Here is a 16,286-nt window from a genome sequence, read left to right as displayed (position 1 = left end):
AAAATAAGTGGGAATTCGCCCAACGATAAAAAGAGTGGCAGCCGTCGTGCGAATCTCTCCATCTCCATCTTTCTCTGATCATCCACCTGTCACCTGGTTTCTCGTTTCTTGGCATCGCTCCTCCACGAGCAGTTGGTCGGTCGCTCGTCGTCGCGTACCTCACCTCTGCCTCTACCTCCGCGCCAGTGTACATGCGTACGCCTGGAATAGCTCTGCGCGCGCGTGTGTGAGTGTATGTACGTGTGTCATGCGCGCGCGCGGCCGCTGCGGCGGCCAAACGACCACGGCAACTCGGCGCGGGCCAACGACACTCGCTCGCTAGTCGCTCGTACTCGTTCGATCTTCGAGACTCAGTCGCTCGGTGCACGCGCGGCCAACGTGACGTATCGTCACTCACTCGCCTCGTTTCGCCGGAAGAGAAGGAAGTGGTGCGCGCGGCTGTCGACGAGCTATCCCAGGCCCTCATGAGCGACATAACCTCAAAGGGCGAGCTGTGGCGGCGCCGCGGTGCCGCGTTAGGACGTGCTGTGATAATCTTCTGACGACGAGGGCTAGCCTGCCCCCAACGGCCCCCCCCCCGCCGGGGGATGGGCCGGCTTCCTGAGACGCGCGCCCGGCAGCTCCGATGACGTATCTCGAGCTCCCAGTGTGATCCTGCGGAGGGCGTAAATGCCGTGGCCGAGGTCGCAGCCATGAGCCTTCTAAGCCTCCGCAGCCGCTTATTGCAGAGCCTCATACTGGCTCTCGTCGGCCTTACCTTCTACACGTACTACAGGACGACGGCCAGCGAGATACGGCAGTATGCCTTTGTGCGGAGCTACAGTGAGCAGCGTTTCATTTTTCCGATTTACCTTACCATTACAAGCTATTGGCTCTTGCTCCGTCCTTCACAATCACCTGACTGATTTATTATGTTACAATTACTGGATCAAGGCCACGTCTGTGTTCGGTGATCAAAAAATTAGGATGACTTTGGCTAATGACTACATAAGCTTTGTGCGCAAGCAATGCCTCAAAATTTTTTGTTACAAAAGACCTACCATTTTGTAGACTTGAGATCACATTCGTAACTCTCAATCTTCGCTTTAAAACATATGCAAAAGACTTTTTATTCATTAATTATGTCTTGGAGTTTCTTTATATATGATATAATAACACATTTGATACTTTTACTGAATTTCAAAGAATTACCAGAGATAATTTATAAATTGGAGATTCCTGCCTCCAAATGTCTTTTGTGCAATACAATCATTTCACTTGACAAACTGTAGGTCTATAAACAAAATTATTAAGTCTAAATTCTTACGGAGGCCTAATATTAAAGTTAACATTCCATGCACAATATCACGGTACATATATAAGAAAATTCATGCATTGTAAATTTAATATTCTTAGCTTTAATTTCGATACGTCTTCGACGGACACACTAATTTGAATTGACACTACTTTTATCAGACATGTATCGTTAGCTTTTATTCTTATAAAAAATAATAACTTTGGATCTAAATATACTTTGTAGTAGAGAAATGACATGAGTTGAAATCTCTGGAGTGTGATGTGAAATTTAAATAAAGAAACGCACACACCTGCAAACTCACAACAAACATACAATCATCAGTGATATATGCATGCATGTATACCATTGTCACTTTATCAGTACATGTAATCGTTAACTGGCAGTATGCCGTTGAACTTAGTAATCGTAACAATTGCCATGAATCTACTCAGATTCAATATTTTTCAATAATTCTCAATACTTATTCTAAAAAGCCCTATGAATTAAGCAATGATGAAAAATCAACCAGTGTAGGATTTGGAAAGGGAAAGTATGAAGACTCTTAGATGTAGTCTCAAATTTACCAGACATACATAAATATGTATGTTCATTTTATTTCTACGCATATGAAAAGAAAAATTTTTATTTCAAGCAAATTTATTCTTTAGCACAATATTTATTAATCGTATACTGCTATTTAATATAAGAATTGGTAGGATATTTTCTCATTTATCTGCTTCAAAATCTGTATTATATTTCTTATCTTGGTTAATTTTCCAACGTATATTAATGAGAGTTATAAACTATTCTTATTTCAGGGGCATATATTAAATAGAGTGTAATAATAAAAGTAGCACAATTAATAATTACCACATAAGTATACTATGATAAAGGCAGCTTTTAACTTATTTGTCGCTGATAGCTGACAGTTTATTTCATAATTATAATTTGAGTCATTTACTTATATATTGTCTACATACATAAAATACATTCATCTTTTATTCATTCTATTTATATTAACTTTGTTAAATTATAATTAACTAATTTTCTATATATATATAATATATAATTGATTTTAAATTTAAAAAATATTTAAAGTCCATACTTTATAAGATTCAATTTTACCTACACATTCGTTAGTTACCATTAGAGGAGTTTTTATTTGTTTTTTATGTGCTCATTTCATGTCATGTAATGTATGATGATTACAGCATGAATCAAATTTCAGACTGTTAAAATTTGATACAAATATTTGTTGCTTTTAAATTATCTCTAAATTCTTTTAAAAAATAAGGATAAAATTTATTCTTACAATTATATATATATTCATTCTGTAGGTTAAACATATTTTAAAAAAAGACTCCATTGTAATGTCATGATATTATGTGCATTGTGTAATATAATTGATAATGATAATAATGAAATATTTCATAAATTCATTGTTTAATTTCCAAAGAACCCCTGAAACATACAATAGATTAGCCATTTTCGAAATGATTTTGCCATAATATAATTTAAACAATAGAGATTTAATAAAATTATATAATTTATTTGAAGATTACAGAATATTCATACATTCATATTATATATATATATATATATAAATTTGTTATAACCAAAGAGAAACGGTATTTAAAACTTTCATTCGCGTGATTACTTAATTTTTTCATGTTTTAGCTGTGTTGTGCATATCTCAATCATAAAATCAATCCACTATTTTAATATGAAAAATGAAAATATATAAAAATAAATTGTCTCGTGATTATAAAAATATAATTATATATTTTAAAAGTTATATAAAATATTGATAAAAATAGTCCAATTTTCGTTAGATTTATTGCATATTCTTGTATGAAAATTTTTTATTTCCACATAATTAATATGTGCAATAGAAATATTATGCTCGCACGCGCGCATACATGCACGAATATGCATCCATAGTAATTAAATTGACAAGCACATTAAGTAACTTTTACTACAATACTATAATATTTGTAACATTTATTTTATTAGCATGAAGTAGTATGAGAATATTTTCTTAATTTACTTTGGAAATCTGAGTTTGTTGACGCACGTTATTATCATCACATTGTGATTAAAAGAAAAAATTTTTTATTTAATATAAGTATAAATTAATGGAAACAATCTTAGATTTTGAAAATTAACATTAGTTGAAAATGCGTTAAACATATTGTATAATATTCAAAATTGAATAATACTTATAGCACAGCATCGATTAAAAAAATTAATTATACTATTTTTACTCGTACAAGTAAGTAATAATGACATTGGCTCTAGAATTCATGGATAATTGAAACAGTAATTAACATAAAAATTTGTATTCATTTCAACTGCGAGCTCGATTTCTATTAATAAAATTTATTATCGCTTTAAATAAATAAAAAAGGTTAATTTTATGATTATAATTCTATTGCGTTGTTTACTGAAGGTAATATTCAAAAATTAAAATCGATTTACTACAGCTTAACAAAAGACGTACATGTTCTATTATGCTACATTTAACTATACTCTTAGCATTTACTGTATTACTTACTATCAAAATAAACGCATTGATATTATTTTTTATTGACTTATAATCATGACAATATTAGATTTTTAAAATACATTCTCCTTAAATTACAGTTTTAGATTTGGTATTTGCAATGACAACGTAACAACTATCAATATTCATCGACAAGGAGTTTAGCGAAGAAATTAATTAATTACTCGTCGGAATTATTAAATTAGAATAATAAGAAAATTAAAGTATGTAAACTACTTCTATTTAGCCTGTGTTTAAGTAACTGATTTTACAAAGCTAATTTTAGAAACAGCCTGCGGAAAGAGGTATTTACACGTAAAATTCACTACGTGCGTCGTTCGCAAGCTTTCCACTCGTCTTCCTAATTCTAAAACACAGACCTTTAGAACTAGCATCTATATTTCGGCAAAAGCTAGATAAGACGAATAAGATTGCCGTTAACCAAGAGTTTTCAATGTCATCCATTAATCTTGATTATAACCATTGTAAGGGCACGTCAATTTTAGAGGGCAAGTTCGCCGACCGATCACTCGTCGATTTATTCCTCTTTCGCTTAAGAACATCAAAACTTATACAATTTACTTTCCAATACAATAGACACATATGCATGTACTTATACTTACGTATATACGCCCATATATAGGTGTACATGCTTTTATGGAAATATATTGATATAGGCGACGGAACGCCTAATGAATGCCACAGAGGGAAATTCAGTTAGCCCGTTAGTAAATGTACGTCTCAACTATGAATTTAATTTGGTATGTTAATATTATTTGAAACCTTCTTGCCGGTTAACGAATTTATCAAAATGAAGTTTATACTTGCTGGTTCATTAGTTGTTTCGAAAAGCTAAGTTAACCAATCGAATCTCAAGATTCCAAAACAGACTCGCATATCAAGCGAGTAAAAAATTTAATTCAATCATACTCGTAATACTCTATGTTTTTTACTTATACTAGATTATATTATATTGTGGGGTAATTTTGTTGAAATTATTTCATAAATTATGAATTGCATGTTTTGGAAATAAAAAAAAAATAATTTTCTCAAATAGGGTTATCGTTCTAAAATTATCTAACATCAACTCGGCTGCACATAATAACATATTTTTATATAAGAAAGCAACTCTATAAATACGCTTTTTAATTTGAAATAATCGTTTGCGTAATATAGTTAATGAAATTATATTATTACTTTTAAGAATGTACGCATTTTACTACTCTAACATTTTCAACAATTTCAACCGTATATTTAATATCCTGTGGAATGTTACCCTATTTTTATTTTACAATATCATAGAAGTTTAAAAATTTTACAAATATTACAATTTGTCATCAAATATTTAAAGTGAAATATAGGAAATTCTTTTTACAAAAAACAGGTCTTTCCTGTTAGTAGAAGTAATATATTTAACTTCTTGTACGCTCATATTCCTGCTAAGATAGAAATTCCACACTGTATTTCTTCTCATTGAGGCTATGAAATCCTTAAATGAAAATTGCATACGAAAAAAATTAAACTGTAAAACAAACGTATCTCGGCGTATTAAATTAAGTGTATACATTCATGAAGCGAAAATTGATTTCAAAGAGTGACTAATTCAAAAGACGGGAGGGAGAATTAAACGGAAAATTTTTCATCCGTTTTTATTAGAATATACCCACAGTATTGTGAACGCTGACGTGTAACAATATATTTTCGTATAAAATATTAGAAAATTAATTTTTCTTCTTCATTGCCCAAAATCTATTGTACAATTTTTAATGATTTCATGATTTTTTTGTTTGTTTTAAACTGTTATTATTTTTTTGGTGAAAGATAACATTTTAAGATTTTAAAAATACTAGAGAATTCATTTTAAATTTTCATTTCGCAACAAGTTTTTTCGTTATTTATGGTAAATAAATATAATTCCATTCAAAGGAATTAATTATCTGATCGTAATTTTAATGAAATAAATTTTCATATAATCCCATCTCTTAAATATTAAAATTTTCGTCTTTGTTATTGACTCATCAATAATATTAAATTTTACCTTGTTATTATCAAAAATGTATCAATATAAATATAACTAAAACACAATTGCAAAGAAAGTAGCTTTTTAACCGAAAGGCGCTGTTGCAGTCTTGACTCGAAATTAAATTAAACGTAAGCTGTTTGTTATGCATACAAATGTAAAATTAGCATTTATTCACGTTAATAATGTAACAGCCGCAAATTTATTAATTGTATTATAATAAAGAATAGTCAATGCACATTGAGAGATATGTATTTTCTATATATATATATATATATATATATATATATATATATATTCGCCTACTGTAAATTCGTTAAATAGAAAATCGAAGAAATTATCAGAGCTACAATCTGCAATAAACAATCCGGAAAAAAGGAAAACGGGAAGAGAGAAAAATCGAATGCAGGAAAGCGCGTCTGCCTTTGAATTTCTCGGTCACTTGCAAATGAGCACCGCGTTCGTGCACCCATGCGTGCAATATTAGACTTTAGATTTCTCGAATCGAAAGCTTCCCGCGTGTGTCAGAGTGCCCATTATCCGAAAAATTTCCAATTCCAAGTGCCGGAATCAAACGAACATATAATATCGTATGGCGATAAATAAAAAGTAACTTCATAGTCAAAACGATAGAGAAAGATTTGCGCAATAGATGCTCCAGTGAAAGTCACCGTGTCAGTATGCATAAAATATAGGAGTTTATATTTTTCGAAAATTGGGCAAGATTGGACGACGCGTTTCTGACCATACATTTCCGACCATACCCCCCCCCCCCCATTATTTGATCTCGGATTAATCTGTAAATTAAATATTACGATGTGGCAATTTCGCCACTTACGCAAATCTTTTGAAATTTTTACAGAAATTACATCAAATTAATACTCAGATTGGTACGGCAAATGGTACAATTATTCATTTTGAAATGAAACTTTTTATGGCGAATAATTAACTTGAAATTATTAAATTTTGAATTAAATGTATAATAATAATCAATAATTTTGATATAAAAATTGTTAGCTTGATTTGACTTTGATGATATATTGAGAATAGTAAGTTTAATTAATATTAAATGTAATATTACAGTTTTCAATTAAAGAAATGTCGTAATAACGTCGATTTGAACATAAAAGGAAAAGATTAAAATTAAGCATTTAAAAATTCGAGTTACGATGACGGTTATAAAATGAAAGAACAACCTTTCATGCAATGCATTAATGAAATTGAACAATATTTTATGGTATATTTTTGGTAATTAATAATTGATTAAATGCACTATAATAAAATGTAGTGGTTGAAATGATACATAAAATATTGTATAATTCATGATTAATCCTCTTCTCTCTGTGCGTGCATACCGTGTGTGTGGCAGTTATAAATTGTTGAATTCTTCATTAAATCATGTATCATTAGATATACTATATTATATATATATATATATATATATATATATATATATATATATATAGAAAGTAGAAGCTTATATTTTTAAGCAATTAATGTAAATGTTTCCTTTGGCTGTAATTTTTATAAGCACTATTTAAATTAATTGCACATTCCTTTTTTGCAATCATATAAATATCCAGATCACATAATAATTATGATGCGCACGAAAAACAATTATGTAATTTAAATTTTCACATCATCTTCCTCGCCTCTCTACTCGAACTATCAATCACGGCATTTGGAAAGCAGAGCCAGACATTATCAAGCCCAAGGGTCATGATACTTTCCATCCAAGCAAATAAACAATTTTCAAACGAGTTTTCCCGCTCGCGCATGCAATCCGACATAATTATAATTACAATCATAATCATAATTTTCCACCCGATGTATAGGTGGAAGGAGAAGAGGAGCGAGCAGGTGTGTCGGAATGCGTGCGCGACCCGAAGCCGTGCAATAAAAATGCAAAGAAACCTTTCCGAATGTTCACAGATCGTTCCTCCGTCTTCTACGAACCGGTCCACGGCCACGCGAACGCGAGCAGCTCGGACGTGCCTACCATGCCGCTGTCACGTAACCTGAATGGCACTGACAGCGCTCCGAGCCCAACGCTCGTCAATCCAGGCGGTAACGCATCCAGCATCATCACCGTCGTCAACTCGGCGCCCTCGAACTTAGTTTCATCCGCATCCTCGTCCTCGTCGACGAGCACCGGCGCCAGCACGTCGACCAGCACGAGTACGACCACGACCACAACTACGACAACCACGACGACCGTGGCACCATCAACCGCAAGCGTCGTCGACAAGGACTCGGCCCGAGCGATCTACGTTGTTGGCCACACGGTCACCGTAGCCGAGAAGTGCCCGGACTTTGGCAAATTCATGGACCTCGTCATAATCATCATGTCGGCCCCGACACACATCGAGGCACGCACTGCCATACGTCAAACCTGGGGCCACTTTGGCCAGAGGAGGGATATTAGCATCCTCTTCATGCTAGGCGATACGAGCGATCCCAAGTTCGAGAGGAGCCTCGAGCGCGAGCAGGACATGTACGGCGACATAATACGCGGCCGTTTCATCGACTCCTATGCAAATCTCACCCTCAAGACGATCTCAACCCTTGAGTGGGTCGACAGCTACTGCTCGGAGGTGAAGTTCGTGCTAAAGACGGACGACGATATGTTCATCAACGTGCCGCGGCTCGCCTCGTTCATCAACAAGCACAGGCACGACAAGAGCGTGATATTTGGCAAACTCGCGAAAAAGTGGAAGCCCGTGAGAAGCAAGTCTAGCAAGTATTTTGTCTCGCTGGCTCAATACAAGAAGCCCTTCTATCCGGACTTCTGCACGGGACCGGCCTACCTTATGTCCAGCGACGTCGTGCGCAATCTCTACGAGGGCGCCCTCAACGAGACCTTCCTCAAGCTCGAGGACGTCTTCGTCACGGGGATCGTGGCCAACAAGCTGGGCATCAGGCGCGCCCACGCCAACGAGTTCCTCAACAGGAAGATCCCGCACAGCCCGTGTAACGTCCAACGGGGCATCAGTATACACATGGTCAAGTACAGCGAGCAGTTCGACCTTTGGAAGAAGCTCCTCGACGGCAAGACCAAGTGCAAGCCTTAATCCTCGGGACGATATTATTATTTCGTTTAACCTTCTCCGTAGTATTATGCCGAGTGGTCGAGTCGGGACGGTATTATGGTCCTATCGGGTGATTTCTGAGAAAATGTCCCACGTCGATACGACTCCCCGAACTCCCAATTATTGCTTCCGCATGTTGACACTGAACAGTGCAACGAAGCCTATTAATCGAGTCCCAGATCCGCGATACCGATCCGCGGCAAACGCTTCGGAATCTCAGATTAGATTACCCTAGAATAAATTAACTTTCCAACGTCTCTTCGGTACGGACTGGGCGCCTCACATCTGCTGCCGATTATTGTTTTGCCGAGTTAAAATAATAGTAAGCGCATTTACGTTGTTTGGTATCGCTCGGGATCTAGCCAATGACATTCGTGCTGCAATTTCCGCTGCAATCCCCCCTCCCCCAAATTTTCATCCAATCCTCTTCCATCGAAGTACTTAAAAATAAAGAGAATGTAAACTACTTTAACTAATGAATAAGTTTTATCCGAGCTTGCACCCCTTTCCACCATTCAATTTCCTTGTAATCTCGTTCTCTGTTATTTAATCGTGCTTTGATCTGCGATAATCGAAGGGTATTAATTGAAATATCAAGCATACAATGAGGTTTGTTTTTCTATCGTTCGGTAACACGAATTGGTCAACTGCCGATAAAAATTCATCAACACCCCCGGCGATATTTATGTTTGTCTTCAAATGATTGGTTAACGAAGCGGGGAGAAAGGTACACTCAACGAAAGATTTTTCTTATGCTCGATTAGTTTTTTGTCCACCATGTCGCAATAGCCAGTATCGTATTAAATAAAAAGGAGAGGGAGAAAGGAAAGGAGGTAGAGAACAGTGCAAACAGCCATTTTTCATTAATTCTTTATTTATCTTTTGATGTAAGTTTGTAGCTGGTGAAACTCAATTGGACTCGAGTGCCTCTTGAATCTGGTAGAAGATACTTCAGAAGATACTTCAGAAGATACTTCAGAAGAAAGAGAAAGATCACAATACTACGAAAAGTCTCCGGTGCATTATTAAGAATTATTACAATTCAAAAATTGCGATATTTCATGTACGAAGTAGCATGGAAAACGAACATGAAAAAACGAAAAATGAAAAAAAAACAAAAGAAAACAAGCGAATGAATGTCACTCGACAAAGTCGTGAGAACGCAAGGGCTTCGGTGCAATCTTGTTTCCTGCAATCGCACACTCGGTCGCTTTCTTATTTCGTGAAACGTCATTAAGCGTTGCTTAATAAAATTAATAAATCGATGATACTTTGTAGGATTTAATGAAATTCTATACTTGTATCTTGTTAAAATAAAAATAATAATACATCGTCGTTGCTTTTACAAGCCAACTATTACGCTTGAGCGTAATCAGACGTTATTCGTTTTTAAACCGTAATTTTCTTGTTTATCTTAAGCTCTTATACGTAATTTTGTCTCTGTAACTCTAATTTATTCAGAGTCAAAGCCGCGAATACAAAGAAGACTCGATGGTGAACAATTATTGTACCGAAGCTGATTTGTAAAAGACGGAAATGAAGAAATATTGTAAAGTAATTGAATTTTTATATTTTTGACAAACCATACAGATTAAACAGATATTGTACTTAATAAGATATACTCAGTTTTTAAGCTCACGTGTCTCCCTTATATTTTTGTTCCTGTTTACGCATTATTTCGGTGCAGTTTTTTCTCCGACGCTGTAAGCGTTCTAAATGCTTTACAACAGGCATCACTCTCAGTTTTTAAAGTACTCTATATTTTTTCTTTATTCGTTTTCCTTTGTAATATTATCTAGTCAGTGCCTAGATAATTATACTCACTTTTATGCTGTTGTATACATATTTTTTGTTCAACAACTTTTGCTCAACTCGTCGAATTTTTATACATTTAAAAAGAAATCTTAACGCTCTTTACTTGTCTATTGGTTCTTAAAGTTTTCGTAGATTTATCTTTTCAACTTTATTTTACCGAGCTTTTATCTATTATTGAAACTTTTCAAGTTTTTTTTCTATGCTAAATCTTTGCCTGTTAATTAAGCAGACTATAACTGGACGGATGAAAAATGTTAACACTATACACACGTCTTTTTTCTCGTACGAAAGTGCAATAATAAGTGTTACTGTTTTTCCCTTCTATTACATAAATTTGTTACCGACAACGTGGTTAAAAAAAAAGTTATAGTTTCTTAAGTGCCATAAAATGCGAAGTTTAAACATTTATACCGTACTGCAGTTATAAAGATAAAAAAGGAAAAAACTGCGTTCCTATCTACGTTATGTTTTTTTTTTAAACGTCAAAAAAAATTTTAAATGCTGCCTTATTACTTTGTGTAGATTAGCTTTTAAAGTATTTTAAATTAAGTATTCTCTTAGAGTCAAAATTTCCAATTTTATTTTAATTAGCGAATCTATGTCCTATTAGATAATTTTAATGTACTCGCTTATATAAAAATTATTTTCGTAAATATTCTGCGAAATAATTGCCATTTGAAATTAATTTTAATTTTAAATAAATAATTATTTATTTATAAAATATTGATTCAATAAATTATTCTTTATACCCACGAAAACATTTTTTTGTTACTTTATTTGTATATAAATATTTCTTCTCAAGGCTTTAGATATATGTTTTTATATATTTAATGGTAAGAAAAGTGACATTTTAAAGTAATTCCATATGAAGGAAATTACTTTTTAAACATTCACTGAAGATTATATCTATCTATAAGATTATCATTATCAGATTATATTTAATCGCTTACTTAAGTACTTATTACACTGGAAAAGTCAAAATCATCTTGAATTCTGTAGAAATTATCATTTATGTGCTATAAACAAATGTTTCTGACTTATTGTTTTGTGATTTTGTTTGTTATTAACAAACAAAAAAGCACTTTTATATTCTACTCTCTTGTGGCATATTAGAAGAATAATTGAATGAAATGGAGTTTTTATGGTTAAAAGTAGGACAAATAAATGAGAACAATTCCTATTGCTTCATTTCAATAATATATTTCGAAACAAATTATAAAACTACATTAGACAAAAATAACATTGTACAACTTCTCATTGAGAAATGTAACAATTCTATAAAACGAGACCAAGGATCCCGATACTATAAAATCAGTTATAATTTACTGAATATTATTCAATATTTAAATCTGTTAAAAAAAATTAAAAAATAAAAGAAAACATAATATAAAGATACAAAATTATCTTTATGTTTTATAAAGCACTGAAAAAATTAATATCGGTTAAATTGAATTACATATTTAATAATCAAAAGCATTGCAGATCGTTCTTATCTTCAAATTATGTTTCGTAATTTTAGACATGATAAAAAATATCTTGTTAAAAGTATGTAATATAATGCTAATCATTATTGTAATTGTATTAATGTGATAGACGAAATTTTTGATACGTCAAAAAATAAATAGGATATAAAATATTGATATTAATGTATATTAAACAGAATTTTTATTTTTGACAATACTTGCAAATTACTACTATGCAAATAAATAGTCAATGAAGGTTTATTCTGTAAATGATGATTTTTTTACAGCAAGAAGCTCATCAAATTATGAAGATCAAATTTGGAAGTAAAAAATATTACGCTTAGATATATATAGAATACATATATAAAAGGGTCCAGTATTTTAATAAGAATATTTAATCAATGTTGTTAGCAAAATATACAGTACATCTTGGTACCTCGTAAAAATAAAATGTTAACAGTGGTGATAAACAATGATTTCATTAAAATATTTTCTCAACTACGTTAATGGTTCTCAATAATAAATGAATATTTGTATTATTATATTGACGATCTGATTTACTAAATCAACTATCGTTTAATCATCAACGATTATCATTAAAAAATATTAATAATATTCTGTGATTTCTAAAATGATAGCTTCCAGTTTTGTAATAAAAGTACTTATTTCATTTTATTTATTAAAGTTGACAATTCCAGTTGAATTCGAAAGTTGAAAAATTATCAGGTTAAATGAAAATAAATGAGAGATGTAATGTATTATCGGCATTTTTGCCAATACATTGACGCAGCAACGAGGCTGCTCTTTCTAAATAACCAATTGCAATGTACACCATAGGTAGATTAGAGATACATATTTCAAACATTTTGATCTTCTTATCATGGACGTGTTTTGATGTCCGCCTGATCTGCTCTGTTTAATCGACACGTAAGACAAAGAATTTCAAGTTGCTGACATTTAATTCAATAACAAAGGATTAGCTGACTGAATGGAAAGTATGCCAACAAATTATCAATACTACATTCACAACCTCCTATCAACAATGAACAATTGCAAACTACTCTAACAGCGAACTTCCAATATTAAATGAAATGATTAATTGCAGGCATAAGCAAGCGTTATTACATTTAATAAGCGTAAGGATGATTTATATCGTAAAAGTTTTATTATTGTTTTAAAGCTCAAGGATCAGCAACTAATAGTTTATTTTTCTTGCTCATTAAAGAAGTTTTCGTTACTCGATTAATCGTTTTATTACCTCATATTAATTTGTAGTTCGACAGCCAATATATCGGAGAAGTTTTTGTCCGCATTATATTCCTCACCAATTAATAGAAATAAAATTACAGTGAATGGATACTTTAATATTAAATAAAATGGTCGTGATATAGCAAATATTACATTATTATAGTTATTGGTAAAAAATTTTGTTATTAAAATTAAGTTTATATATTTTAAAAATAGAAAAGTGTGCGTAATTGCGTGCGTGTGTGTGTGTTCTATAAATATACAAAATTAAGAAAATATCATAAAAGAGATTTTAGAAAAAGATATGCTATTTCTGCGTTTAAGATACTAGAATTATCAATAAACAAATGTTGGTGTTACAATACATCTTAGTGTATACAAAATAAAAATAAATCCAAAAGAAAGAAACAATTTAATAATTATTTTATTACTAAACACTTTCACATTTAAAAAGCAAAATTGTTTAGTTAAATATTTAAGTATATTTAATATTTATACTTAGTTTTATTATAGATTTCATACAAATATTAAAGATTTTTTTATATTGTCCTAAGCTCCTACAGACTTATAATTTATTACAAATTAGGAAATCTACAATATAAAACTTACTTTTTTAATAAAATTTTTCAAGATTAATATACTTTTATGGTGCCAGACATTCCAAAACTAATAAATAAAAGGAATGATATTAGTAATTATTGTTGCGTCATACGTTAATATAGGATAGCCTAATTGCTTTTATAAACTAATATTATTTAATTTAAGAACATATTTAATGAAAAGAATACTTAGAAATGCTTTTGAAATTATTTTAGTTAAACGATGATAGTGTTTCGCTACAGTTCTTTTCACTTCGAATTATGATTTTCATGTAATTTTTTTTTATAGTAATAAGCACCCTTCATATAGTCATTACAGAAAATTTTTAAATACCGTCTATAACATAATTGTACAATATCAGAACCTTAAAATTTCAATCAGAAATAAATTAATTTTTGGAGATATGCTTCGTTATAGTAATTGAAATTTTAGTTCCGGGTAATATTTTTATAAGATTTGAACTAGGTTAACGAAATTCACAAAGAAAGTATTTTTCTTGAAATGCCTATACGTCGTAAGAGCGACATTTTATGAAGATGAATTTTAATTAGCTCTTTCTTTATTCATGAATGAACTCCGTGATGTTATGTAAAACAAAATATACGCTTTTCCTACTTCACTTCACCGTATAAACAAAATACACATCATCAAACTAAATTCGAACAACTTATTATCGACATTACATGTTTACATTCTTTATTTACAATCTGTACAAATAAAATATCCAATAAGTCACAGTTCATTATGTCACTTAATGAGAAAATGTGTCACAGAACCATTACTCAATAAATTCTTTAATTTGAACGCTTGGCAGTTACTCTGCTGAGATATTCCAGGAAATCTCTTTCAAAACATTAATGTTTTGAATTTTTATGTTTAATATTTTTTGACTTTGTATACTACTTAAAAGGGCGATGACAGTAATGCATAAAATTATTACCATAAAAGCTTTAATTAATTGGATTAATTGTGCGCAGAAAGTTTTTGAAACAAATTTTTAATAATTAATGGAACATAAAAATAATTTACAGATTAAATATAAGTAATATGTCACAAATTTAATCAATTATTGAATTATATTTGCGAATACACGTATGTGTAGAAGCGAGCGTTTTTCCAATGTAATATACGTAAAAGCATTAAGAATAAATTCTGATACTTATGTACAGTATTGATTTTCATTGCACAAAAAAAAACTATAAATTCCACGTTTTATCCTTTTGTTTAATTATTTATCAATGTAGTTTTCCTATATTTTTATGCATTGAACATAGAAACACATAGACGGCAATACTTAGCGTTAATAAGAAGAGATTCTATATCGATTTATTGATTACTAACATTTAAAATGTGTATTTATACAATACAGAAAAAAACTTCTCGTAATTATAGCAACTTCATGTAGTGATTATAAAATTCATTTTGTAATCTGAAATAAACTTTTTATGTGCAAACAAATAATTAGTAATCAGGCGAATTTTACTACATCACCTTAAAATACGATAATTCATTTAAAAACTATTACTATGTAATTCATTAAAATCTAATTCTTGATATCACATTAATCATTAAAATATTAATAAATAAAATTTAGTATTCATTTTAAGAATAATAAAAATTTTTCGGTATAACCCGAACAAATTATTGTAAAAAATATTGAAACTTTATAAATATATAATTTAATATCCATATTAACTCTAAAATCTAAAAAAAAAACAATTTTTCAATACTATATTTTTAATTTAAGTAATCTAATTGTTATTTACATTAACTGGCTCAATAATTCAAAGTATTAAATTATACAATTAAAATACGAACGTCATATGAATATTTTGTCTATAGCGCATTTGAATACCAATCTGTATATTTCTGAAAATTCATTTACTATTACGAAAAAGTAAATAATTATTTATTATTAATTCTACTCATTCATCTAACGAAGTTTGAATTCCTTATTTGGCATTCATTTATTAGCCTTCTCATTTATCAAATATGCACAAGTAATTATCAGCAACTAAAATATCGATATATTTATTAATACGAATTTGAAAACTATATCACGTAATTTAATGTTTATTAATCACAGGAATTCCATGTGAAATATTATTGCTTATAATTATATTCACACGCAGCAACGATTCAACGACCGCAATAACATTTTGCCCAGTAGCGGCGAAATAGCCATGGCTATTACAAAGTTATAACTTGTGTAATGTTCACGAAATTCTGGCGT

At 31.3% G+C, this 16,286-nt stretch overlaps 1 protein-coding gene across 1 annotated transcript; it reads left to right on the top strand.

Moving 5' to 3' along the window:
• The first annotated feature begins 434 nt into the window (after positions 1-434).
• On the top strand, positions 435-9,071 carry LOC105362119 (beta-1,3-galactosyltransferase 5). The gene is made up of 2 exons (XM_011499472.1): positions 435-822; positions 7,771-9,071. The coding sequence occupies exons 1-2, from the start codon at positions 693-695 to the stop codon at positions 8,907-8,909; spliced, it is 1,269 nt and encodes a 422-aa protein (XP_011497774.1). The 5' UTR covers positions 435-692; the 3' UTR covers positions 8,910-9,071.
• The last annotated feature ends 7,215 nt before the right edge of the window (positions 9,072-16,286 follow it).

The sequence above is a fragment of the Ceratosolen solmsi genome, unplaced genomic scaffold (assembly GCF_000503995.2).
Source record: "Ceratosolen solmsi marchali unplaced genomic scaffold, CerSol_1.0 scaffold10, whole genome shotgun sequence".
Taxonomy (NCBI): domain Eukaryota; kingdom Metazoa; phylum Arthropoda; class Insecta; order Hymenoptera; family Agaonidae; genus Ceratosolen; species Ceratosolen solmsi.
This window is presented reverse-complemented; position numbering and strand designations above follow the sequence as displayed.

Bases quoted from the DNA above. Each gene is read 5' to 3' on its own strand.
- LOC105362119 (XM_011499472.1), top strand. From the start codon at position 693: ATGAGCCTTCTAAGCCTCCGCAGCCGCTTATTGCAGAGCCTCATACTG. The intron at 823-7,770 runs GTGAGCAGCGTT...GAATGTTCACAG, and splicing joins TGCCTTTGTGCGGAGCTACA to ATCGTTCCTCCGTCTTCTAC.